A 27,770-nucleotide genomic window follows, 5' to 3' on the forward strand; every position below is an offset into this window, starting at 1 on the left:
CATTCTGTCATGGTTTGAAAGATCTTTTTCTCCCGCACAAGGTAAATGGCAATGTAGTCCTTGACCATTAAAACTGATGATGTCTCAAGGGATACAAGGGGTGTAGATCTGACAGCACAGGCGGTTACATGCGGATCAGGGGCGAATGAGTTAAAAATGTATAATCAAACAGACCTGTGTTTTTGTTCAGGCTGTTGGTTACCCTACATGTACATTTAGGTACATTGTTATTGTGGAGCATTCATTTTGAGCAACTATGCTCACTAGGCTCATCTATTTCATCCATCTTTCTTTTTTAGCTCATTTTTGCACTTGGAGGTTACATCCATAGTTTTACCGTGATGGAGATAGGACGATTTGTTTTTGGGTAAGTGCAATATTTAGAAATAATACTAGTAAGTGAAATTTGAATTATAATTTTATTGTGATTTTGACATGAACCGTACATCCAAGGCACAATCAAGAATCTCTTGGCCATCCCAAGGAAACAAAGGCAGATGCCATCACTTGAAATATACAGTCTTTAGATAATTTTTAGATAATACAGTTGATGTGGTTCACTCATACGAGTATATTCCATATAAGTTTAGTAAATGAATGGAGAGGCAAAGGAAATTTAGAATCAGACTGGGTTGAAACCATTTTAACCTGAATTTCATATTGAAATACGCCAAATTCAGTGTACATATGTGACAAAAAGACTATTCAGTACACCACTGATTTGACAGTAATACTACTGTCTAGATGTTTTGCAACATTTTTTCATGTTGTATTGTTAGTTTAGGAGGAGAGAATTTGGCTGTTGCTCAGAATACCTACTCCGTGAGTTGGTTCAAAGGAAAAGAATTAAACATGGTGTTTGGCCTTCAACTTAGTTTCTCTAGAGTGGTAAGCTTGGACACTGCAGAACTGCAAGTCCTTAACTTATAATTAACTAAGAGAATATTTACAGCTAACGCTGTAGGCACGGAACAGGGTTTTAATGGGTGGGTTCACACTTGAAGTCAGAGCTTATAATGTATAAGTCAGCTTCCTTACAGACCAGAAGACGTGAATGAAGTCCTAACCATTTAGTGAACATGATTAAAAATGACATATAACTCTAACAGCAAGGTCTACCGGCCCTGGAATCTTGTGCAAGAAGGAAAGAATGATCTGTTTCTTCAGGGCTTCAAGTATTAAGACATACTTTCATTATTCTTTCCACATGTTTTCATAGTACTGGGCTTTTGTATGTGAGAAACCTATGATCAGCTACTGTCGACAAGTTCCACTGGTTGTTTAATGCCCGTGGATTATCTTTGATAAGTGCTAAATGTTTTGGTAAAGGATTGGTTAGATTGTAGCCCTTAAGGTATTAACTCACCATTTTTTTTTTCTTTCAGGGTAGCACAATCAACATGAATGTAAACAATCCCATTTATAGTGCATTCAGTAAACATTTTCCACCAACAGATAGCTACAAGGCCCTGGGAATGACATTATTTGTTGGTAGGTATTCTTATACAGTAAAACCTGTAAAAAATTGAACCCTGCAATTAATCTCTGCTATCACAAATGGAATTCTTTGTCTCCTTTGCAATTATAGCAAAAATAAATAAATGTACTAGATTGTGTGGTAAATTTGATAGTTGTTAGCTGTTAAACAACAAATTCCTTATGTTACAGGTCAAAATTATATTCAGGTTAAAATTTTTTAACATGTTTAAACCTAGGTTGATTCTCAATTTCCTTAGTCTCCCAGCCTTAATTCATGAAAAATTAGGGCTATGAGACAAAGGAAAATTTAATTGCCAATCAACCAAGGCAGGGATCTCACTAAAATTTCAAGTTCCTGGGTAAATACAACAAGTAGGCAGGGAATAAAACAGCCACGGATTTCTTTTGGTTTTATTTTTTTTTTCTGTTTTCCTATGAATAAAGTAGCAGGTGGCCATGTTCATAGTAGCTGGGGGAAAACCCTGGCCCCAGGCTCTTAATGACAGCCCTGCTAGGTTAAAAAATTAACCCGAATTTGATTTTGACCTGTAACATCTACTCCTTACTAGATAGCTCTTGTGTCAGCACAAAAGCCATAATACAGGATAGAGCTTTTGTTCACCCATTACAACAGCGACTTCATAGCAGTTTCTGTTATGAAAGTGGATCGTCAAATATCAGATAGATTTCTGTGCCACTCTTTGTTCACACACTTGTACCAGTCTGGAGTATTATTATATCAACAGGATAAGCTACATTGTATAAAGGTGTGGTATACAGTAGGGTAGATAATATAGCCTAGCTAAGAACATTGCTGAGACCAGAACTAATGCCATGGGTTGTCCACCTTGTAGAGAGTCAAAGAAAACAACCGAAGAATGTAGATGCATACTGTGCTTTTTTACCTAGAACATAACAGATTTTAGTTTCTCTTATTCAGTAAAATTATAGTGAAATTTAAAACTTAAGCTGCTGAAACTGTATTTTAGGTTTTTTGAATGTCTTCAACCATAATCTAAAATCTATGATTTTTTTAAAAAAATAACGTACTTTTCACAACCAATGAGTGTTCTGTACTGTCTATAAGTCCACCTTACAATAATTTTAAAAAACTTAATTTTCCTGAAAGTAAAGCTCTACATGTATATTGCTGCCAGAATGGCCTGAGCGACGTGACTGATGGCATTTTTTTCTTTAATTTTATTAAGGTGCTGGAGTTTGTATTTTTTCACTTTGCTGTGGATTTCTGTTGGGTTTTCTTGACAAGAGGGCTGCTCGTATTCTTAAGAAAGAAGATTCACAGACAGGTTTGCAATCTTCTTTGCCTTGATTTTTTCATGTTATTTTTTGTACATGTTATCTAAAACAGCAGAAAATTAAGTTTTTTTCATGCAGCTGATAAGTTTACTGGAGAAAATGAGCAATCAGCACATTTGGGAAATTGACAGTGTTTAACCATTTCTTATTAAACATTGGTGGTATCTATATTATAGGCCGGGATGCTTGTAGGGAAAGTTTTCAGTCAAACAATTTGACTGTGTCACCTTGTGGGCTGACCCTCACTTCTCATCAGCATGACTTATTTTGTGTTATTTTGATGAAAAGATTTTTCCTTTTTGTAGGGGAAGTAATCCGCTTATCTGATGTCAAAGATTTTCCTGCTACATTGTGGCTGATATTTATTATATGTGTTGCATACTATGTGGCCATCTTTCCATTTATTGCACTTGGCCTGTAAGTACATGTAGCTCAATTAGTTATTAATAAGTTAGTAATTAGTTATTTTCCAATTTTCAATAAAATTTGTTGTTTGTTGTTGATGTTGTTGTTGTTGTTATTGCTCAAGATCTGATTTACAAAGAACCATAGTAATAAATTATTAATATATATTATTAATAATAATAATATTGAAGAATCTCTAATGTGGCTCATAACCATAGTCAATATTATAATATTGCATACTGTAAAATTTAATGTAAGCTCATCCTCCTTTCACAGGGAAACCGGCTCAATGAGTATCATGCGTTCCTTTTAACCAGTGGTCACTAATTATCGTGGTTTGAATTTCAGTGCATTTTTTCAAGCCAAATTTGATATTAATCCCCAAAGGGCTGGAGCAGTGAACAGGTCAGTACGAGTATGAATACATTGTAAGTAACCTACCCTTGGCAACATGTTTAACAACAAGTTTTCATTAAAGAACAATGATCTTATTTTGTCCCTTCAAAGTGACTGCATAACATTTCCTGGGAGCTGGGAAGGAATAGTTTTCTTAATCTCTTGTAGGTTACCGAGAACTTTTTTTTTCTGTAACATTAATGTTGAGCCAGTTCCCTTCTAAAGGTATTCTTTCTTTTTTCTAGTGTGGTGTTCATTATTTCTGCCTGTGCTTCTCCATTCCTGGGCTTCATGGTTGATAAAGTAGGAAAGAATGTATTCTGGGGTGAGTTCATTCAGTGAACGTTTCATCTTACTCTCTGTTCCCTCAGTAGCCTCCCACACTTTACCCCATAACAATACAGTAGCAATATAGTACCATTTGGCCAACATTAGTGAGTTGTTAAATCAACTTAATTTGTTATTATTAGCTTATATAGGAGACGTCACTCTTTACAAACATTATCTTTGTTATTCAAATTTGTAAATTCAAAGTTGTAGCCATGATGAAAGCCACCATAAGAGCATAGCCTTAATGCAATTCAAAATTCAGGTTTTCAGCCTGTTATTTTTTTTCAACTCCTTAATTCACTTGCCTGTTTTGTTGTTTGTTGTGATGTTTTGTGGTTTGTTTAGTTACTGTGGCTGCCACCATCAGTTTTCACTGTGCTGGTGTTAAAAGGCTCTTTTTTAAGTGATGTGTTCTATTTTGTTTAGTTATTCTATCCGTGGCCGTTACCTTGGGTTGTCACTGTATGTTGGCTTTTACTTTCTGGGAACCATTTGTCGCTATGGTAAGTTTTATTTTTCCATTATTTGAACGTTTCTTTCTAGGGGAGGGTGGTGGTAATTTCACACCACAAACTTGCAAGTTGGGTACCATTTTTTTTTCTATTCTAAAAACATTTAACATATTACTACCCCCTCCAGATCTGACATAATAATAAGATCACGATTATAAGAAAACAAAATGACAAAACAAGGCAAGATCATAGTCACAAGTCCAACCTTTTACTGGAATGTTTACTTGCCCAAGTCACAGATATGTCAGTTGTTAATAGAGTATTAGTTTTTAATCACATTAGATGTTCTCTCTGATTTTTTGCGGAATGATTTCTTTCATATACATTGTACTTCATATTATTCTACCACTTCATGTAATGACAAACTGTGGATCAATCATTTATGTTCTTTTATTGCTGTTGCAAGCCTTCATGAACCGGCAAATTCCAAGAAAGCATCAATCAACACTAAAGTGGTCGGATCATACATTTGGCGAATCAGTTGATGAGACTAGGGGCTGCCTTGAAAATTGTTACCAGATGATGTGATCGTTGTTACTTTTATTGCAGAGTATTATGGGTGTGGCATACTCCATGTTGGCTTGTGCCCTGTGGCCTCTTGTTGCTTTAGTTGTCCCGGAGCATCAGCTTGGCACTGCTTATGGATTGTGAGTAATGACAGCTCAATGTTTCTGAATTATATTACCCGTAAATCTTTTATAGTCATCTATAGATAGGTAATAGTTAGACTCGCATGATGTTTTTTAATCCACCATTACTTTCTTTTTTGCATCATCACGTGTACGTTTCCTTTTTAAACAGTAAGTAAATCTTGTTTTTTATTTGTGATAATTGTCTCCAGTAAGTATTGAGTCCAACCCTGCAAAAGAGAACTAACCAAAAAAAAACAAACAAACAAACAAACAACTTTATTTCACATGAAAAAGTTTACAAGTTATAAATTAACTTAAACTGAAAAGGGAAGAGGAAATATTTCTCACAAACTGCAGTTAGAGTTAAGTCTTTGGGAAAGAAATTCAGGTAGCGTTACGGTCCGTTCTGTTAAATTAGGACACGTCTATATATAAGACGTTTATATTTAGCAATTATTCCACGGGTGCCCTTGGATATGAGATGGTAGATAAACGAGGCGCATAGTGCCGAGTCTGCCTCGTACCCAGACGTCTCTCTTTTGATGAAAATGTGCGCGCAAAGGAAGGCGGGAAAGAGACAACGGGCGAGACGTCTGGCAGATCTTGTTTTCAAGATGGCGGCAAGAGCAATGGCGGACAAATATGCAGTTTTTAAAATAAATTCAGCGCTGTTTATTTTGCGAATTTTGAGCAAATTATTGCCTATCTACGTCGTGTGTATGAAGAGGAAGCTGTTTTCACCCCACACATTGGACTCAAGCATCATAATGTTTACTAACGAACTACATAATGTTTACTACCGAACTTTAAATCGAAAAACTACTAGCCGCGGACGGAACGGTACTGCCTTTAATTTAATGAAACTGCCGCACGCCAAGGTAACAGCCGGTCAGGAAAATTAGTAAGTTAGTAATTTAGTAGTCGTTTCTGTCATAAGGTCCCGAGTGATGAAACGATCTCTTCTGTCGAAGTGAAAAATGGCGAGCTGAGAATTGTCGCGAACGAGTGAAATATTTTTCAACACAAGAAGAGAAATTTCGTATCTCCAAGCGGCCATGTAATGTTCTATTTATTATATAAACACCAATGAAATACCAAACCATTTCACTTTAATAGTTTTTGCAATTTATTATGTAAGATTACATGTTATTTTCACATGTGAAGATACCAGGTTTTCGCGCAAAAGCTCTCCTGGTACTTCATTGGTGTTTATATAATAATTAAAAATACTAAAAAAAATTAAGCTAGAAAAGACTGCCTTTATAGCTGGAGATTTTCGTTTCCCTCATCAAGATTGACAGAGGTAGTCCAAAATAATTGATTGATCAATGCTGGCACCTTCCTTCTCTTCAACCCCTTTCCTGATCCGAAAATAAAGTTCATTACTTATCCCTCGAGAATCTAGGGATCTTATACCGAGAGTTAGGTAATTGTAAGCTTCAACAATTCAAGTCATGCATGTTTATTTATTTTGTCAAAAGCATCAACTGAAATATATCCATCTGTCCCTGGTTTCATAGTTAGTAACGTCGCAGACTTAAATCTTGGTGTAAGGACATAATGTGGTCTTGATAATCAACTCCTGACCTTGCACAATTTAGCTAGGCCTTGCACTTCTTTCAATTCACAACGTTACTTGCTCGTTGTTCGGTGGATTTGGCCTAAAAGAGTGAAAAATAGAAACATAGTCGCCGGCGCTGTACTTTACTGATCCGGATTCTGCAATAAACGACAAATTAAATACTAAAATATAAGACTTACCCGATACCGTCAAGTCATCAAATATTTTGTTAGAGGTCTTCGATTCGTTAGAATCCAGCAGAATCCGACTCCTCTGCAGACTGTCGATTAATTCTACCTCAGGTTTTGGAAATTTTGAGCAATTCACCTGTCTTCTCAAAGTTTACAATGTTTACAACAATATGCTACTAAAATTGATCGCTTCCAAGACTTAAAAAGACCAAAAATTGCGCCGTGCCAAGAAAACGACTTTTTTGCCAAGAAAACGACACAAGATCTGGCAGGCGCTTCGCCTGCCGTCTGTACCGTTCCCATGGTCCCCTGCGGTTTATTATGATCACCAGTCACTCGTTTCGGGCTCGCCTCTGCCATGTGAAAAACGAAGCGCCTGAGGAGGAGGCTGGTGCCGAGTTGAGTTAGCTATAATCATGTCATATCCAACAAGCGCGAGTGGAATAAGTGTTTCATTAAAAACGTCCACAAAAAATCGAGAATTCTTCCCGACTTTATTTGTAAAAACAACCGATTTTCAGCTTGTTTTTAATTTTGAGCGGATGCGCACAGCTGCCATATTTGGAAAGGTTGGTATAATGGTTCATATACGATAATGGTTAAGCCAATCAGAGCTCTAGAATCGCATTATGCAATGATTCCGTTTTTAATAATGATAATAAAATAGAGGACATAACCAGCTGGTATATTTACTATACAGCTGTACGTGTTTATAGTTGCTGTATGGAGAGTTATCGTTATCCGTTTATTTTAGTTTCCTTCCACTGGGCCTGGGCTCATTTCCCAAACAGGGTCTGGTCATCGAACCTTCCTGTTTTGATTCTCACTACAATTATCTACTTGTCAATCTCTCATTCTATTACAGTAGTCCTTGTAACACTATGCCATCTAAAACTACCTTCCCACCATTGTTCTCACCAGGCCGCGTCCTTGCGGGATTCCCGCAAGAAAAACTGAAATGGCGCATTAAAACCAAGAAGATGCGCCCAAGCTACGAGTCAAACGGACTTACGTAGTTTTAATGGTCAACCTAACACTAAAGCATTCTGTTTGTTTGAATAAATAAAAAACATGATATCAAATGAGTCAAAGTCTTTAACTTTGTTGCCTTTACTTTCATGGGTCCCACGCACGTCCCGCTACATCTTAAACTCCTCCGAATCGTAAACACTTCTTCCGCCATATTGGATCAGGTAGGTACTTCATGTAACAGACAATTTGGAGTACGGGCTCAGGTTCTTCGTACCGCGTGTTTTTGTTGACGCGAGTAACTTTGTCCCCCTAATGTTCTTACAGGGCCCCTATTTCTCAGAAGAGGGGGCCCTGGGACTCCCCAAGGCAAAATCCTGGTGAGAACACTGTCCCACGCAAAAGTTCTCGCCGGCTTTCATTTGAATGATCAGTCAAAACACTCTTCTTTTCTTTCAGCATGCAGTCCATCCAGAACCTAGGATTAGCTGTTATTTCACAAGTGGCTGGAACCATTGTTGACCAAAGAGGATATCTAGTACTTGAAGTGTTTTTCTGTGCCTGGCTTTGTGGTAAGATTATTTTAGTAGTGTCAATTATGTCTTTCTGTGTAAGTTTCTAAGTGTTTTCTGCTCTTTTATTTGTAGATGAGCCAGCTGGTAAAAAATGTTTATTCTTCTCATTATCCTTTTTTTTACAAACGAATCCCTGTTAGTGAAACACACGAGGGTCGTAAATGTCCCAGAATACAGTGGTCGAGCTACCGTAATACACTGATGGTCAATAATGTGATTACAATTGTAACTTCTTATTGCGTTACAGTCGCACTGATTGCCAGTATATTGCTGTATTTGGTGGATGCTGCCAAGGGTAAGATTATTTACATTTAGGTGTGTCTTGACGTATTCGTCTTTATATTTTTTTGTTATGAAAGTTTTTCTTTTATAAACCTTCCCGCATCTGCAGGCCGACATTAACGCCATTAAGTGTGGCTTACATCTCTACAACACGAAGTAAATCATACTTCAAAGTAATTTATTTATTTATTTACCAGCTTTTCTAGACACAGGCCTGCCCAAAGGGAATGTGCACGAACGGGACTCAGGTCCCATGCGAGGTGCCATCCCTACCCAATCCCACAACGCGTAAAGGTTGGCCACACCACCGGGGTCTACGACCCCCACTCTTTCCGAATAGTGATGTGGGTTCTTTTACGTCCCACAAGAACAAATCAGTGAAAGTACTGCGAGACGGGACCTACGGTTTTTCGTCCTTATCCGAGAAGACTAGAAAGTCTAACCATTTGCAGTTGTCATTACAAAGGCAGCACTTTGTTCTCAGGTATTTAAAGACTCTGAGTGTTGGTCCGGCCGGGGTTTGAACCCACGACCTCCCGCTCGGCAGACCGGCGCTCTCCCAACTGAGCTAACCAGGCGGTGTAATCATATAGCTATTGTTCCTATTCTTCAGATGCCATCCTTACCCAGTTAGGGCAAGAAGAAGTGATATGGAATTATTGTCTGATATGGAATTTAGTTTTATTTATTGACTGCTTCTAACATTTGTAGGAACAGGCCTCAACCTTTCAACTTTTGAAAGAAAACAATTAGCAGCAGAAAGCAGAGTAACTCTGTAAGTATGGCCAGTTCAAATACATATGGACAGTAATCAGTCATCTTACACAGTACAAGGTTTAGTGTGTACAGTTCAGTTCAGGTCAGTTAATTATGCCTATAAGTATCTGAAACTTAACTCATAGGGTCACTTATTTAAACGCAGTTTAGCCAGTGTTGACAACACCGCGTTATATGCCATTTTCAGTTTGCCGAACGCTTTTTTGTAAACACCATTTATCGTGAGCGGTTTCATAAAAGCATATGGCGTCGACTACTGAGGAAGAGAGCGGGAGGTTCAAAGATTTCGTATTTCTGTGATGACTTAATCGCATGCAATTCATAGAGATACAGCTTGTTTCTGTTTTCTGCTAATGTTCGGATAGTCCGCAATAACTAGCGGAGAATCACTGATGATCGCAAGCTCGCGGAAGTTTGGGGCTGGCTAATTGTCCCTATAAAAACCAGGCCTCTGGCCGTCGAGGTCCACCTTTGTATTCACTTAAGTCCTCATGAAGGTGGTCACCTTTCTTCAGTCAAGCTCAAATATTGTTAGCTTAAGCCATCTTTCAGAAACTCTTTTTCTATTTTTGTGTAGAGTGTCTTCAGAGGATGAAGAAAGTCGCAAGCGAGATTATAATGTTAGTCCTATTACTCCCCGGTCAGCGGCTCAACTTCGATTACGTTTCTTATCGCGTGTTGGACAGCAGGTGAGCCCGCATTGATCCCATAGCTAATTAACAATTATTCCTCGAGCCTTTCGACCTCATGGCCTATTGACTCAGAGGCCATTAGGGCGAGAGGAATAATTGTTTTTGTTAAATTCCAACTAGTTTGTCAAAAATATCGAGACAAAACAACTTTAGCTAGTTAAAGTAAGACTTTAATTCTTTTTTTGCCGCCAAAAAGCTGGCGCTTTTCGCTACAAGTGGGCTGTAGCATATAGCCTAGTAGTAGCTCAACCAATCAGAACGCAGCATTGATAATAGACCACTAGGTGGATTTTACTAATAACTGATAACCTGAAAAAATCAGATTCTTTGGAGTGCAACAAGATAACTACCAGCAAAAACGGCAACTGCATGCATAATAACAAGGCAAACTAAAAAATTCTTGCCAAGTGTTTTTTAGCTTCTCTTGGAACAGTAGCTCTTCACGATATCTTTATTGAAAAGCTCACTTCTTAGTGGATATTTTTGTTATTACAAGGTCTCAGTTAACCTCGTTTTACGTTTTTAGTTAAGGAATGAAAGGGCTCGCATAGTTGCCTCGTTGTAGATATTAAACAAACATTTACCTTAACACTCATTTGATTACTCTTCTTTTCTTTTTCTTTTTATGTTCACAGTACTTTCAGCTTCCAGAGACTTACAGAGCATCTGCTTTGGCTTATCCTCATGTTCTTAAATAAAAAGCTGTTGCGCTTAGGTCTCCTACCAAACAATTATGACATGATCCGTTCATTTTCATCACCACTATGATGGTCGTCTTTCTTTTCAGTCATTTGTAATGCCTGATGCAAAGTCGGGAGAATTAGAGAAAACAGAAAATGACTGTCAATGTTTACACTCATGTCTGCTCAGTGTTGATATGACAGATTAGCTGTGCAAAAATTTTCTTAGTAGTGGAAATATGGCCTTTGAAATTAACTGATTAACTGTTATAATAACTACAGGTAAAATATTGAATGATATAAATATCTTGAGCATAATTTTGCGTAAAGGAAGCTAGCAAGAGTCGGAATCTTCTACCAACATCTAAACTACCTTTTTATTTATGTTCTTTCTGTGGCTTTTCTTTGTTTACAATGAAGAGAGAGAGAGACTGAAAAGACTAAAAAGACGGATGCGTTGAGTATGTTTCTATTGGAGCTGCATTTTCTGGCGATGTCGCGAATTATCTGAGGGAATGAACACCATAAAAAATAATATTATAGATAAATTTAAGTAGTTTGCCGGTTTGAACAAACATTTCTGCGATATTCCGCCGTCTTTTATAGGACATGCCTGCGTGTTCGTTCTGAGTTCAATAGAACGCGTTTCTTAAAATATAAAGATGTTTTAAGCAGGCAAAGAGTTTCTCTGTCGATTTTGTGCCTGCAAAAAGATATTTTGTGAAGTAATTTTATAAAGACAATGCATACAACAACTGTTGGCGGTTATCAATAAAAAGGTTTTGTAGCGTCTTGTACTAGATAGTCGTACAATAGTATTTTGCATCACAGCAAGAAGTTGTTATTTTTGGCTCCACCCCTCAATTGCCAGTACTTGGAATTTCCAAAGTCTGGCGCCCTTCACCCTCACGATTTTCAGCACAGTTATCTCGTGCCGTGTTCTCAAACAACTGCAGCATTCAGCGGTGTGAACAAGTCCGCAGTGCAGACCTGGTACTGCGTGCGACAAATGGGTCAGCGGTGACAAAACCCATTCGTGCACAGGAGCCGCCCGTGGAGGCGTAGACAAAATATACACGACGACTGGTTATACAGAGATGAGCTACACTTTATCGCTGAGGTTGTTGGGTGGTTGTGGCTTTTGACCGCACAGAACACCTGGCGAGGCTCTCCTGGGTCGACAGTCTCATGCATTGAAGCATTCATTCTTTATTTTGTTTTCCTTGTCTTTTTTGTTGATATTTCGTTTTGGTGTAGGCGTAGGTGGGGGGGGGGGGGGGGGGGAGGGGGTGGGAAAGTGGGGAGCAAAACGTTGGTGGGCGGAGAAAGGGATTAGGCTTCGGACAATGAATGATCACACGCGTTCAGGTTATCCTTAAAAAGACAAGCAAGCCAAAAGTTTTGTAGGAGGGGTGAGAATTAGATGGACTGTACTTAAAATTATTTTGGCAACTAAGACAATTCAGATTTGAAGGTAAAGTGGTTATTATTGAAATTATTATTGATGACGCTCCGTTTTCGGCATGTAAAAAAAACCCTTTCTATAGGCAAGACAGAGTGCGTTCACGATATTAAATGTCATGATTATTATTATTCTCGTCAATTGTCAAAATGCCTCTCACTCCTCCTCCTGTCCGTAAGGTATGCCGGTCTGAAGGAGCGACTTCCTTGCTATAATTATAAAACAGCCTTCTACTTTAAGCTTTTAAGTGCTTTTCCTCTGGTTAAATTGAAACCTTTCCAGAGCAAAAAAAGTAGATTAGTCTTTTTTCAGAGCATCTCCTGTGTAATTTAAACTTCTTTGTCGATTGCCGTGGGTTAACCCAGGGACAGCAGCTAGTAGGGACGATAGAATGTTCGTGGTAGTTGTACTTATCTTCCTGGGTCTCGGAGGATGGATAAAGATCTGTTAAACAATTTTGTTTTCGAAATCATTATGCAAGTACCTATTAACATTTAAAATTAATTTTCTTTTTTCTCCAATAGTTACTCCTCGTCTTTTGTTATTATATTAATCATAACTATAACAAAATTGTCAAATCTGATTGGCTATCAACTGCCCTGATTTCAGCCTTAATTGGACAGTTTAATAGGACAGTACGCGTCATGCCTAAGTAATTGGACAGTACGCGCCATCACGCGCGCGCTTAAATGGCTTTTTTTTTCACTGCTAGCAAAAAAAATTTCGAATTTCTTGTGTTTTGATTTAAAAATAGCCTATTATATCACAAATTTTGTTAAAGTTATGATTAATTGGTAACAGAACTTCGTGTCGTCCAATTCGGTCTGTAATCATACTCGTGATTAAACAAATCGGACTCCCGCTACGCGGTCGTCCGATTTTGTTAATGACTCGTATGATTACAGACCGAATTGGACTCCACTCAGTCCTGTTACCATTACTAATTGTCATCTTATCAGCAATACCGCATGCAATTTGGAAACTAAAAATTCAACTAAAGTTGCTGTTGTTGTTAAGGTATCGTTCTAAGACATTCTTGACACGCAGCCAAATCTTACGGGACTCGTGTAAAGAGATTAAACATTAACCTGTTTTAAAGCATTCAGATATTTATATGACATGGAGCATGCATGGGTGGAAGTCGTGGAAAGTAGGGCGAGTGAAAACGTTACAGCTGTGCCACTGCCATTTAGTTAAACTGTTAGAGTGATCCGAGGATACTTTTATTTTTAAAAAGGGGCAGGCTTTAATACCGGTTAGAACGAGAAATAGGAAGCCACTTTAGTATGAGAAAGCGGTGAACACCATCCTGAAGTATAAACAAAAAATCTTCGGTTTCACAATTCGTATTGTAGTGTGAACAACTGCACAAGCTGCACGACTATAACGTAAATACAGTACTGCAAAAGCTAGCTTGATTACGGTGGTCTTATGGCTGCGATTCCTAAAAATTGGAAAAATGCTATCTTACATGGCAAACAGGAACACATCGATGAACCAACGATGACACAACTAACCGTTGAAAAGGTTTCAGCAAAATATGCTCGACTATATGTTTGCTGAGAAATCTTTCTGCCCTCCATCAAATGAATCCTATTTAACATGTTTAAGAGAACAAACATTCACTCCTCGTGCCGTATATCGAGCTTCCATTCAAAATAAAAATTAAAAATAAGCTAGCTTTCAGTTCAAACTCATCCACAATATTCTTCTAACCAACCAACGCCTCTGGAAAATAAACGTTAAATCTTCCCCAAAATGCGAGCAATGTGATGCTCAATGAGAAACTATTAGCCATTTATTTTACGAGTGTCCTACCGTCAAAATGTTTTGTCAAAAGTCATGGATTGAGGGAATCGTAAACGTTCTGAAAATAGAACGGAAGTTCTTTTATAATATGGATACAAACCTGAAATACTTTTAACCATTATCTCTTAATTGCTAGATATTACTTTTACTTAGCTAGAAACAAGTTTGAGACCCCAGAATTGGAGGTTTTCATTGTTCTCCTGGAAATTAAAATCCAGTGCGAAAGAGAAATTGCAATAACGAATGGAAATCTTAACAAATACAGAGATAAGTGGACCACACTGTGCATTTCTGATTAGTGTTGATTTATAGTAATTTAGCAAACGCGCACTATTAGTCTATCATTTTTCTATTTGTTCTGCTAGTTGTTTTTAATCTGTTGAACCGAGTTTCGTATTTCACTTTTTTTCCTGCTTGTTTGTTTGTGTTTTTGTTTTTTTTACTGTTTTTTGGCCTCCTTTTATTGCCGCCCTGTTATTGTTAAGTTTATTGCAATGTTTTGTTGAACGGATGTTTAATAAATAAATTTAAAAATAAATAAATAAATAAAAGAAGAAAAGCTAGTCATATAAACTAACTATTTTCGTTAATTAATTCTTAAAAAATAAAATTTAAAAAATTACAAGTGTTAAATCCTTTCTAATTTTATACTATTTATACAAAAGGAGTAATCATTTCCTAACAGAAGTGTAACAAGAATCACGAGGCAAACTGTTTAGTGGTCTCAAGAAGGATAGATAAAAACTGAACTCGATGTTCATGCTTTTATCTGCTTAATTCCACTGAGAAAGATGTCGCTTTACTATGGAACACGTTTTTTTTGGCACTGTGTAGTCCGTCATCAAAAGAAGGGGAAACGACTGCCTGCCTTGACACGAACGATGAGATACGTAGAGTTTGTTTCGTCAGTTTTGCGTGGGAACTTTTAAAAGCTTTACCTATGGTCCAGCAGTTTTGTTATTGAATGACCACATTAAGACATTGAATCTGCTTCCTGTCTTCTGTTGTTCTGGATGGCAAGGATAAAACCCCGCCTATTTTGCAAATTCAAACAAAATTAGCTAATGAAAAATAGACGATGACTGTAAAACTATTAATACGACTCAAGAGATAACTGAAAAGCATTTACAAGGTAAGTAACAGAACTGAACTTAAATGGCAAAAAAGACTATCTTAACGCTGTTAAGTGGGAAGGTCGACTTAGGAAGTCATTGAACATGGAACGGAATTATTTCAAACTTGATTTAAACTCAAAGTGGTCAGAGATTTCCTGTTCGGTAGGCAGCAACTGAATTCGGTAGACAGCATTCGGTGGAGGACAAATACAAATTAAAAGGAAAGCCTTAAAAAAATACTAAAACTTTATAGCCTGGTTAAGGTAGATTGTACCGTGTGAGAAGAGGTTTCTTTCTGGGATAGCTTTTAGCATTTTAAGGAAGTCGTTCGCTAGGGGCTTCAGTCGCGCGGTAATTGCGTGCCAGAAAGAAACTTCTGCTCCGTAGGCAGTGAGGTGTGGTCGAATGTAAAAAATCAGAAAAATTTTGAGCCATGTATAAAAGGCTGCACATTTTAAACTACAAGAAGAGAATAGACGTAAAATTTTTAGCGGTTGTTGATTTTTTTTAAAGTTTCATTATATAACTACACGCCCCAAAGCTTTTGCCCTTACCTACCGAGTAATTTTTGATCACTTTTCGGATCACTATCAGTTACCTCGTAGTTCAGTGTTTTGCTCTTTTTATTTACGTGTTTAAAGGAATGACACTGCAAAATTTGAACAGGAAAAGCTCGTCAATCGTACAAGAACAATAAAAACTTAAAAACAAAAGTGCAGTTGCGAAGTAAATACCATATAAGCTTCTTGTGTTTATTGTTGTGTTTATTTTCCACGGTTGAGTGCGCGCTCTCCTTGACCAGCATTCCATCAGAGACAGCAGAACCAGGCCTTTTTGTCGATCTTTCTCTCACGGTACACTGAAAAATGCCTGTTTTTATACCCCGTTTTTTCCTTAAAGAAGAAAGAAAACATATAATTGAGGAATAGCTCCCACGTGGGATCGATGAGTGGCTTTAAACCTGAGGAGTGCAGCGAGAGAAGTCAGTATTAACGCCGTGTGTACTGTTATGGCGAGCAATACAGCTTCAAAGAAGAAAGACAAGCGAACGACTCTTCTCGACTTTGAGTTGTCAACTACTTTAGGTAAGCTGTTGCGGGCAACTTGCTTCGCAAAACCGCGATTTGGGACTTAATGTGCTATTTACAGGATATTCTTCTGTAAGGCTTTTGTTTATTATAGTCAGTTCGCATTACGGAGGAATTAGCGCAATGGTAAGCTTTTTGTTTTATTTTTCTTCTGTAGGCACAGGAACTTTTGGCAGGGTACTTCTATGCCGCGATCGGAGAACCTCTGAGTATCATGCGCTTAAGATAATGAATATTCGAGAAGTGATCAGACTAAAACAAGTTGAACATGTACAAAACGAGAAGAACATATTGTCGAAGATAGAGCATCCATTCATCGTTAACTTGTAAGTATATCGATCGACCATGTAAACAATCATCCATAACATGTTGTAGCTACTTTGGGGAATGAGGTTTTGAGCTTGCTTGATCAGGAACCTTTGTTTTTATGACGAACGAAAGCGCACAGAAAACCTAAAAAAGTCTCTAACGGCCTTTTATTGCGTGTTTCAGTAGATTCAGTTGTAAACGCTTTCTTTTTAAGGCGAGTGGGGTTATGTATACAAAGTCATTTTGATCTATTTGTGAAGTAAGCGTTGCCTCCTTCGTGTATTTCAAGGTGTGTGTATATATGCTCAAGGTTGTCAGTTGTTTGTTTGCACATTGTACCAGTATAATCGATTTTAACTACAATACTGCTCGAACAAATGACTTTAGCAAATCATCGCGCTTTAATCGACGGCAACCCTAGCCTACTCGTAGCCATTTTTTCCTGCTCTACCACGTGAATCGGTATTTCAAGGGTTCTAAATCGTTTGCATTATTTATTTTAGTGATGTTCTATATTTAGTTAACAATATTGAATTTGTGAAGATCCCGTGCAAAGTTTTCGTTCTGTGATCGACTAAGAGGAAGGTCGAGGAAATGCATATTTCATTTTCTTAGAAATCTAAATTGTTCGATGCTAGAGTTCTTTTCTGTTGGTCACGTCCCGTCATAGACGAATGAATCGATCAGAAAAAAAACATTTATTACTGAAGTGATTATAATCAATCACGTGGAAAACAACATTTCGGCAAATGCGAGCCTCACTTGTACAAGTCGTTTCATTTGAAATTGAAACAGTGTCCATTGATCAAGTTCATATCAAATAAAAACGCATTGTTTATTTTAGAGAATACACTGGAAACTAAATATATGATAAGTGCTAATGAAGTTAGATGGTTCATGAAAATTTCTTTTGTTTATTATGCTTTTTGTTCAACACGGGAAAAAATAAACAGCGAAAAATAGAAAAATTCCAGCCGTTCTATGAAGCAGCTGCTACTTGGACCCGGTTCCCAAAATTCATCAAATTCTTTTATATGCTATATTCTGTCAATTGATATCCCGTGCCATTTATTCCAAACTTAGCCTTGGCAAACTAGTGTTCGTTTGAAACTGTATTATTTCAGCCTGGAGTCCATTCATTAAGCAGGATTTTTTATTTATTGTTCTTATTTTAACAGTTGTAAATATCTTGCCATAACAAAACTTGAAGCCAGAGTCATGATAAGTAAAATATGCTATAGTTTGCACTTTGCAGTTAAGCAAAAATACAGTCTACTGTGCTTGGTATTGGGTGAGGGCAGACTTCTGCAGTCGATCTTGTTTTATTTTTTCTTTCAATTACTCATACGCGTAAAGTGCATCAATATAATGATGATTTTGCACACACTCCCTTAAGGTTACAAAATATAATATAAGAAGTGCTTAGCAATCTGGCCTCGGTGTATCAAACTCTGCGTAAGCAAGTGATCTGCTGAATATCAAATGCCAGTCATGCTAAAATTTCTCATAATCTTAAATAATCATGCAAACGTTCGGACAATCAACCAATCAAAATCACTACCCAGTTTTTCGGGTAGAGACCTTACTGGATGCACTACTGGCTTGTTGATTCAGACGTCCCTTCCACGACTGTGCGACCCAAAGGGACAGCTAAAATTTAGGCTAGTTAATACTAAAGCTCAGAGGTTTTTAATTTGATAGTTATGTTACAGGTCAAATTTGATTTCAGGTTAAGTGTTTTTATTCATGAATTAGGGCTAGGAAACAAAGGAAATTGACAATCAACCTAGGTTTAAAGAAAATTAACCTGAAATCAAATTTGACCTGTAACAGATAAATTTGTTACTCTAAGTAGCAAGGTACTTAGTAAAACAGGGGGCAGATTAACAGTGAGGCCTTCTTAGCTAGTGAGTGTACATATTTACCTAGTCTGAATTTCAAATATGGTCTTTTCACGTTTTGGGGAGTAGGCCTTGTCTGTGTCAGTACTTAACCCATATTCATGTTGTTTATTGCCATTTCATCTCGTCTCGTGTCGCTCATGTTTCAAGCCCATGTCTGTGTTCACAATTTTACCCAAACTGGGTCTCAACAGTAGCCTATAGCCTAGAAGTCTAGTAGACATCAAATGTTTGAGATATTCGCTCCTCAAACTTTTGTCAATCAAGTTTTGAGATCTTTCTTTAACGAGTGGGGCAGTTACCATTGTCAGTTTTTATGAGAACTTGAGTCCAACAGTTCTCATGGTCAAGGATGGCGTTCCTTTTATTAGGGAAGTTAGCACTTTGTAGGGAGAAACTGTAGCTTTACAGAGGTGGGCAGTTCCTTTTCAGCACAAAGACTGAGATGTTCTGTTCAGGAAAATCTTGGTTTTCAACTTCTCAAGTAGGCAGATGTAGATGTCCATCCTGTTAGAGAGGTATGATGACTTGCAGCTGTAGTTCTTATTAATTTTTTGATTATGATTTCATATGGTTTGAATTCAGGCTAAGCATGACACCTGGCCCCGGTTGTTCAAACGTCGGATAGCGCTATCCACCGGATAAATCACTATCCAGCGGATAGCGTAATTGATTTCCGTAATACTTATCCGCTAGATAGTGATTTATCCGGTGGATAGCGCTATCCAACGTTTGAACAACCAGGGCCTGATGTTTTTGTTAACATTGCAGACTATGGACCCATCACGATAACACTTTCTTGTACATGCTTCTTGAGTATGCTTGTGGTGGAGAACTTTTTACCTATCTTCGCACAGCTGGAAGATTTAACAATGGAACTGGATTGTTCTTTGGAGCAGAAATAGTGTCTGCTCTGGACTATCTCCATCATAATAGTATAGTATATCGGGACTTAAAACCTGAAAATATTCTTCTGGACAGAGAGGGGCATGTCAAGCTCACAGATTTTGGATTTGCCAAAGAAGTTCAAGACAAGTAAGTTATATGTACATGGTCTTGAGGGTTTGCTGCAAATATTGAATAGTTTCCAACAGTTCTTATAGATTTGGAAGGCAAAGAAATAAACTGAAGAAAGTGGGAATATAATAATATATTTATATCAGTGTGTAACATATTTTTTTATGTTCATTTTAGGACATGGACTTTGTGTGGTACACCAGAATATCTTGCTCCAGAAATTATCCAAAGCAAAGGACATAACAAAGCTGTTGATTGGTGGGCATTAGGAATACTTATATATGAGATGCTTGTTGGGTAAGGATAATGCCTTGAGCTCCGTCCATAGCTTTCTAGCCTGTGTTTAGCCATACCATACCATCTCTAAAGGAGAAAAAAAGCTATCTGCAGTGGTTTTCACATAAGCAGGCTAGAAGCTTCAAGAAAGTGAAGTGCATGTGTCACTAAAACTATCTAAGTTGTTAACAAATGCAGGGGTGGATCTAGGGGGAGGGTGCAGGGGGTGCACACCCCCCCCCCCCATGAGATGACCTGCGGTTTGTAATACAACTGGTATTCTGCAAAAAAAAAAGTATGTGGTTTACTGGTGTTGAAGTAGAGCAAGAGACGAGTGCACCCCCTCCTAAAAAAAATCCTGGATCCACCCCTGAAATGGTACAGCAAAACTCTCATACCAACGCTGTCAATAAGGAGAAAGTGCAATCTGTGATTAACAGGTCAAATTCCTGTTGCCAGTAGCTTCTTATACTTATGTCTTGTATTTTAGTAACACACTAGGTGACAAGTTGTAGCAACATCTCAAGGTGATGTTGCAGCAACAAATTGCTTTGTGTGTAGAGGAGAATTACGCATTTTTTCAAAAAACTGTGTCTGCAACAGAACTTTGTCACTGCAGCACGTCATACAAAATCAAATCAGTTACAATTTGTGTGAGTCATTGCAGTGACAAAATTCTGTTGAAGAGACAAAAATTTCACAAAAAAATTCTCCAGTATGTATGAAGCAGTTTTCTCCTCTTTTTCAGGTATCCTCCATTTTTTGATGACAACCCATTTGGAATTTATGAGAAAATACTTTCAGGCAAAGTGGAGTGGCCAAAACACATGGAGACCACTGCAGCCAAGTAAGTTCTTCTTCAGTTAATTTTGCGCTAATTAATGGAGTGTCAGCAGTAGCTGATCCAGGGTTTTCAATTTTTCGTAAATGAGTCAATAAAAGAAGGCAATTTTTTAAGTGCACAATAAGAGTGTCCTTGGATATCAGATTTGCTGTAAAACTGTTCCATCACTTTGTACAAGTTTGGATGAACCCTTTCTATCAAAACTTTCAGGATTCACCGCGGGTATATGACTAAATAATGATATTGGCCTTTATTACGTTACAATGATACACACTACCAATATAATCATATTTCTTTCTCCTTTTGTCAGAGATTTGATTAAAAAATTATTAGTACATGACAGAACAAGAAGACTTGGAAGTATGAAGGTAAGTACATGTATCTGTCTTTGCAGAGTAATTGTAGAAATAGGAATTTACTAACTTACAGCAGCTATAGTAATCCTCTAAGATACCCATTAGGCATATGATTATCTTGTTGATGGATTTGAAAACTTCTCTATTTTTTACAGTTTCTCTGAAGTTGAACTTAGTGTACTTTAACCTATTTTTTTTTACTTGATAGTTTATCCTTAAGAGGTTTTTTTTTTAGAATTTTCTTTTTAAATATAAAGGGCTTTTTGCATGTAAACAAGATTGTGTTTAAAGCAGGGCCTTTCTTATTGAAAACTTTTTAAAACTACACTCGAAGCATCAAGTCAGTGTTTTTGTAAATTTTTGTCTCATTCAGAATGGCACTGAAGATGTCAAATCTCACAAGTGGTTTAAAGTTATTGACTGGAATTTAGTTTATCAAAGAAAGCTTAAGGTACGGGTGTTGGTTTCTCCACAGAATGATGGATGTATTGTTGTAGTGTAAATTCCCTTCTGCTCTTGTTGATCATGACTTGCTAGTTGTCGTGTGTTGATTATTATGATGTAGCCGTCAAGGCTCCGTAAGGCTATGTTCACATGACACCAGACAAATTTTTGATTGGTTGAAAAATATGACCGGACACTTTGTTCACACGTGACCGTTTAGCCATAGTTAACATAGTGGACCCCTCTACTAACTATGGTTTTGCTCGGGTTATGGTACACGAGTCACAGGAAGGGGCTGGGGTGGGGTCTAGTTAGGCGAGATGTTCCCTCTCTGTTCCCCCCCCCCACCCCTTCACACCCTACTTCATCCTTTCACCTTGTACCCGCCCCATCGATTCTACTTTTTGTTCTCCCCAATTTTCTACTGTCAAAAGTAAACGATGGCTAATAAACGCAGAAATCACTGAATGCTCGCTCGTTAGTTAAAAAAATTGCGCCTGCATCGCAGTTGGCTAGAACCGTTGATGACACATGAGTGGCATTTCCCGAGCGAATACATTTTATGAGCGAAGATGGTTTTTGCACGGTAGAAATACCTGGAGACCTGAATTCAATAAACCGATATTTCTGGACTGAAGCCATTTACAACTTGTTACTCCGCTACTTTTGTTTGGATGCTGTCTGTGAAATAGCATGAAATGATGTAGTTTCTATTATTGTTATGTAGGCTCCGATAATTCCAAAGCTTTCCCATCCTGGTGATACAAGAAATTTCGATGATTATCCCGAGGAAAACTGGAGAGCTGCACCTCCACTCAGTGGCAAATTACTGGAGCCATTTAAAGATTTTTAACTGTTGCGGATGACATAACTCTATTATAGTCAATCAGGTGGGTTAAACCGCCCCTCAAAACTTTCAGCGCCAATACTAATCCAAATACAAATCTCTTGACTGATCTCCATACATTTCCGTCAAGAATTAGTTAGGAGGATTTGAAAACAGATCAAAACATTTCCCTTAGGTGATCATTAATTTAATTAATTCTCTTAACCTTTTCTTTTGATTATTTATTAATATTGTTTTATAGAAGGAAATAGATGTTGTTCACGACTCTTGTAGGCCTCAAAATAACGGCCGGTCAACGGACAATGTCCGGTCAAGATGACCATTGGTCCGGACAAACTTTCGGCTAGTCGGTCATTTTGACAGAACACGTTCATAAGCGACCCCTGCAGAAAAAAGTACATTTTTACCCCATTACGTTTCCATAGAACAAGATTGAGGGTTAAAAGTAAAGCTATCCTAGCAAGGAAACCCTTTTGCGTTCTATAAATATGATGGTAAATAGGTTAGGTTCAAGTTACGACTTTATAGCAACAGATTTGTGTTTTTTCTCTCGTGTTCGTTATGCATCTTCTTTCTGCGTCAATGTTTTTTATCAAACTACTGATTAACCTTCCCGGGACTCGTGATCTTAAAAATGTAACCAATCGTGGACTTTTATATATATACTTTTATTTTTTTTATATGTTTTCGAGCTTCTGCACAGTGAAGGGTGGTCTGACTTGTCCTAAAATTGACCTTCGTTTTGTAATGTTTTGTTTTCAGTTTACCATGGACTAATCAAGTACTATTAAGAGCAGAGAATGTGCTTTCCTAGTTACCTTTTCTGGACATGCATAAGCCTTTTCTTTAGGAATTCATTTCAACTTTTATTTATTGGATACATCGGAACTCTTAGGCAGGCATTATAAGACATTGTATTGCAAAATGTTAGATAATTCATTCACCTTTTCTTAACTACCCCAATTCTTTTTAGTGTGTACGTTGAAAATCAGTATTACATTGAAAATCAGCGTTAGAAACTGAACCGTGATAGAGAATCGGCAACACTTAAGATAAATGCGGAAAAACCGGCAACCAAAAAACGTGCAACTTGTTTTGCGACTTTTTTGCAAAACAACCTCGAAAACAACCTTGGAAGCTTATTTGTTGCATGGCAGGTTAGAACGTGGGCGATAAAACGCGCAACATCGCTATTGTACTATTCAATTTGTTTTGTAGCAATCTTGCAAAACAAGTTGCACTTTTCTTGTTGCCTGTTTTACCGTAGCTTTAGGCCGGGCCGTACTTCATTGAGCGGAACGTAATGCTTATAAGCGAGAACAATAGTTTTTAGTCATTAACGTTAGGTTCGGCTCATGTGAAGTAGGATGTTTGATCCGAGCCTATCGATGGTTTGTCGTGGATCGGTATTTAATGTTTTTACGACTTTTCCCAACCCTTACCCCTCCCCTCATAGTTGGCAAATGATGATGCGTGTAGAGAGACTAATTTGGATAAAAATTATTTGTAAGCTCTCAATTTGCCATTTATTTTGCGAGGTTTTTTGAATGTTATAGAATTTCAATGGATTATTATTCTTAAAGTCCTTCCATATACTCAAATATAAAAGGGGCCCAAGAAACCAAAATTACTATTTTCGCATTGCCGATAAAGTTTAAGAATTAAAAGAAAACGTTTTGTCCATGATAAATATACAGGAACAGTGGTTTCCTTAGAAACTGTTGTGCTAGTTTGGGTAAGTATTATAATGGGATTGATTCGTTAGCAGGTAAAGTGTGGGAATCAAGAAAAAACCAGTTTCACTTATACATTTCCTGAAGTGCGGTAAATTTACCTAGTTTACCTGACATAAAGTTTGAATAAATTATACTGCCGCACTGAAATATTTCTTTCCGCCTTTAGCAGGTAACAAACCATGTAGTATTTTCTTTCAGGCCCAATCAGGTAGCCACCGTGTCGCGTCACGTGATCCCTGTTTGACCCTAGATTTTTTTTTAAGTCCAGTTTTGATAAAAAGAAAGGTCAATACGCAAATGGTTTTCTATTTTAAAGCACAAGGATGATTGTCATATTGAGAACTGTGCTGTTCTGCTAAACGAATTAGCATTCAAATATTTTTTTAACGTGTACGAAACTTTCTCTTTGCAATAGAAACCTCTGAACTCATTGTTTAAGGCTCTTCTATGTTTCAGCTCAGCAAAGCGTATTTTTAGTCAAATCGACAAGTTTCACTCTGGCATTGTTCTTAATTACGATGTCATCAATGATATTGCTAGTTTATTTTTGTACACAGGTAGAATTAAAAAATCAACATCGTAGAAATCATGCTGCGATGTCTCAGTCAATTAGAATTATTAATTTTTGTAAAATGTGTCGATGGAAATTGTTAGATTCCAAATAAATTTATATGTATTCCATTGAAAAACAGCTTGTTTTGTTCAATGCCTAGGGACAACCACGCTAGAGATCAGCAAACGCTAAGGAATGTTTGAGACAGAAAAGATCCTACCGTGTGAGCGGAGGCAACATTTTCGCTGTGTGAGCTGTCGTGCGAAAAGTAGCCTCTGCTGACAACCGTCAAATCCGCCCAGAAATCTGGACAAATAAATTTTGAAAAAGGGCTTTTTCCTGTTCTTAACCGGTTTTGAGCATTGCGCGAGTTTTGAGTGGTCGAAGTTGTCCCATTTTTTTTATTCCCGCGAAACTCGCGCCATTTGACGACAGACCGTGACGATTAATTTTGCTTGGGAATTTTGGGAATCGCATGACGAATTTTGCGCATGCACGATAGAAAATTGAACGGTTGTCGGCAGAGGCTACTTTTCGCACGCCAGCTCACGCAGCGAAAATCTGGCCTCTGCTCGCAGAGTAAAAAGATGTTTGACCCATGAGTGAAACTTGTTCTACGTTAGTGAGGCAAGGGGGAGATTGCTTTGGTCAAATAAGTTGATAGGTCTGTTCTTTTCGCCCATCCCCCTCCTCCCTTAAAAAGATTCATAAGCAGATATTTCTCGAGCGCTGGTACAAGGAAGTTTTAGCGCTCCCCAAAGCGTCAACTGTTGAATCAATTTACCCTGGGGAGTGGGGTACTTGGGTTAATTTTTGTTGTGTATGTGCCACTGGCCTCTCAGAGCCCTTAACCCATAATAGTCTATTCTGCGGCCAATTATCGACCCCATCTTAGTTACTTTTGGGTAAATATGTAATTTTTGCTATCCCAACTTAGTCACTTTCTATTTTTAGGAATTGACCCATTTTTTAGTTTGAATGAATAACACTTTACTTTTTGCTAACCGTAAATATGAAGAACTGTCTTACACCAAGAAATCCGAAAATGTGCGACATCATTCTAGTTACTGTATTTAAAATGCGACCCCATTATAGTCAATCCAGTCGTGAAAATGCGACCCCATCCAGCGGCACATGCCCATTAGCCTCTTATAAGGAAGTACCCCCCCCCCCCGGGCAATTTACGACGGTAAATTGGCCATTATTAGGGCGCGTTTTAGAGAATAAACTCTAGAAATCACTTGTTTTGTCGTTTATTGCATTGCAATTGAAATCTGCTGGAAATATAATATTCTGATGTATTCAGCGTTTGATACGTAATCCAAAAATCACGGTACAAGAGATCTGTGAAGAAACTTTCGCGTATTCTGATTATGCTCACTTACCAGACAAACAAGGTTTAGTAATCTGACAATACTAAACATCCACAAACAGAGAACAGACAAACTTTGTCTTGTAGCTGTTGCCAATGAGTTTGTAGCTCTTAATGACAATCGGAAAGGCAACTTTGGCACCTTCAGAGAATCCGACTTAAAAATGTCCGGGTGACACTCAACCGTTGGGTGTGCTGGGTTCAGCTTCAAAGTCTATTCATTTAAATTTTGGTCTAACGTGGGGGCCAGGTTGTAACTTGTTGTTTAAAGTGCCGATGTAAGAATTATAAATTTATATTACAATTAGCAGTTTTAGATGCATTTATAGCCGTTTCAGAAGACTTAAATTTGAAATTTTCCAGGGGGAGCAAGCCACCGGACCCCCCTAGTTTACTCACGCTTACGCGTTCGCATTAGCCCCCTCCGCCCCTCCCACTTGAAAATCCGCTCCGCGGGCCCTGGTAAATCGGTTAAAAATGAGTAGTAAGTACTGTAGCATTACGGTTGGTCACCAGACCCTTGTGTACTCCTTCATCCACGCCGCAGTTTTCCAGGCCGATTTCTATGAGCTGAATTTTTGGTTCAGTACTAAAACCCTCCGAAACTCTACTGCTCTTGGAACTGCCGTTAACTATCATCTCTCGCCGCGTTGAAAATATTCTTCTCAGAAGGTCAAACGAGGCTCGGCGAAGTTCCTTGATCCTCCATAAATACAGTCCTGGGTTAACTGTTGAGTTAATTAACACGATCACCAGCGCTAATTCAGATGCGTGTTGCAGCATTTTCGTGGTTTTCCCGTCAATAATTCTTATCAACAGAACAATCCATGTTGGAAGATAAGCCGCTAGAAGTGCACAATAAACATATAACATGTTAGTTACCGACTTTTTATACCGTGAAACAGCTAAAAGGCTTGCAGGTGATCTTGTTTCTCGCGATTGTACGCTGAGACGATCCTGTTGGCGGCGTAGAGTGGAATAAATCTTAGCAAAAACGATCGACGTCACCAGAAAGCTAAAAGGAATTATAATTAATACCAGAACGAAGTATAAACGTGGAGTAAAAAGATAAGAGGCCGACCATGGTAGCGATAGTGTCCATGTTATTGCCACGAGTGCGATGGATCTTTTGGAAGTTACAACTGTTCGGTACCTCGTCTTTAAATGCAAGGCCATGAATTTATCGAGGCTAATGAACACCATTGTGAGAAGCGAGGCAAGAGAAAGTTGACCGGACGTAAAATCGTACACCAAACCAATGATACATCTGGCTAGATTGTGAGTCAGTACCTTGTAGAGTGCGAAAGAAGGGTGCACAATTAACCCAACGCAAAAGTCCGAAAACGCAAGACTACCAAGAAGAACTTTGGATGGTAGCCCCATAGAAGATGTTCGACGAATGGCAAACAAGATCAGAAGGTTTCCCATAATTGCTGGGATTGAAAATGCTAAGTTCAAACATGCAATGATTTTATCTGTAGTGTCTCTTTCCGTTAACACGTAAAAGTCGCAAATGCTGTGTGTTTCCTCCGCTTTGCTTTCCATTGTTGCGGTGGGCGTAGACATAAATGCTTGAAAACGTGTGGCGTCCTTTTCCTCCCACAAATTAAATTAAAAGAATCAGAAAAACAAAACGCTAATACACTGCATCCATCGTATGCAGGTTAGAGTAAGACTCTACTACGACATCCTCAGTCAACTAAATATCAGTTTGGTCATCAAATTTCTTGCACCATGCCTTCATACGATAAAAAGATACTCTTCGAAAACCTAATTTTAGAGGCACACCACCACATACACCACATAAACCAGCTTACGTATCAGGCCAAGCGGTGACAAATTA

General features: G+C 38.0%; 3 protein-coding genes across 3 annotated transcripts in view; 2 read left to right on the forward strand and 1 right to left on the reverse strand.

The window, feature by feature from the left end:
• LOC140950486 (lysosomal dipeptide transporter MFSD1-like) overlaps window positions 1–11,598 on the forward strand; it is an 18,339-nt gene extending 6,741 nt beyond the window's left edge. Inside the window, exons 5-18 of the mRNA XM_073399723.1 lie at window positions 300–367; window positions 780–888; window positions 1,386–1,491; window positions 2,688–2,786; window positions 3,102–3,213; window positions 3,550–3,606; window positions 3,843–3,922; window positions 4,354–4,430; window positions 4,989–5,086; window positions 8,252–8,364; window positions 8,615–8,662; window positions 9,361–9,424; window positions 10,004–10,115; window positions 10,754–11,598. Coding sequence (XP_073255824.1) covers window positions 300–367; window positions 780–888; window positions 1,386–1,491; window positions 2,688–2,786; window positions 3,102–3,213; window positions 3,550–3,606; window positions 3,843–3,922; window positions 4,354–4,430; window positions 4,989–5,086; window positions 8,252–8,364; window positions 8,615–8,662; window positions 9,361–9,424; window positions 10,004–10,115; window positions 10,754–10,816 — 1,206 coding nt within the window. The 3' untranslated portion in view covers window positions 10,817–11,598. The remainder of the gene's footprint in view (window positions 1–299; window positions 368–779; window positions 889–1,385; window positions 1,492–2,687; window positions 2,787–3,101; window positions 3,214–3,549; window positions 3,607–3,842; window positions 3,923–4,353; window positions 4,431–4,988; window positions 5,087–8,251; window positions 8,365–8,614; window positions 8,663–9,360; window positions 9,425–10,003; window positions 10,116–10,753) is intronic.
• Window positions 11,599–15,994: 4,396 nt separating this feature from the next.
• On the forward strand, window positions 15,995–24,691 carry LOC140950397 (cAMP-dependent protein kinase catalytic subunit PRKX-like). The gene is made up of 9 exons (XM_073399615.1): window positions 15,995–16,269; window positions 16,430–16,598; window positions 19,254–19,517; window positions 19,677–19,796; window positions 20,524–20,622; window positions 20,930–20,987; window positions 21,349–21,426; window positions 22,147–22,309; window positions 23,029–24,691. The coding sequence occupies exons 1-8, from the start codon at window positions 16,194–16,196 to the stop codon at window positions 22,270–22,272; spliced, it is 990 nt and encodes a 329-aa protein (XP_073255716.1). The 5' UTR covers window positions 15,995–16,193; the 3' UTR covers window positions 22,273–22,309; window positions 23,029–24,691.
• Window positions 24,692–26,398: 1,707 nt separating this feature from the next.
• LOC140950829 (trace amine-associated receptor 7d-like) lies at window positions 26,399–27,472 on the reverse strand. The gene has a single exon (XM_073400050.1). The coding sequence runs from the start codon at window positions 27,470–27,472 to the stop codon at window positions 26,399–26,401; it is 1,074 nt and encodes a 357-aa protein (XP_073256151.1).
• Between the last annotated feature and the right edge of the window lie 298 nt (window positions 27,473–27,770).

The sequence above is a fragment of the Porites lutea genome, chromosome 10 (genome assembly GCF_958299795.1).
Source record: "Porites lutea chromosome 10, jaPorLute2.1, whole genome shotgun sequence".
Classification (NCBI taxonomy): Eukaryota; Metazoa; Cnidaria; class Anthozoa; order Scleractinia; family Poritidae; genus Porites; species Porites lutea.

Excerpts from the sequence above, each read along its gene's own strand:
- LOC140950397 (XM_073399615.1), top strand. The coding sequence starts at position 16,194 with ATGGCGAGCAATACAGCTTCAAAGAAGAAAGACAAGCGAACGACTCTT. Across the intron at positions 19,518-19,676 it reads GCCAAAGAAGTTCAAGACAA|GACATGGACTTTGTGTGGTA; the intron begins GTAAGTTATATG and ends TGTTCATTTTAG. Across the intron at positions 19,797-20,523 it reads ATATATGAGATGCTTGTTGG|GTATCCTCCATTTTTTGATG; the intron begins GTAAGGATAATG and ends CCTCTTTTTCAG.
- LOC140950829 (XM_073400050.1), bottom strand. The coding sequence starts at position 27,472 with ATGGAAAGCAAAGCGGAGGAAACACACAGCATTTGCGACTTTTACGTG.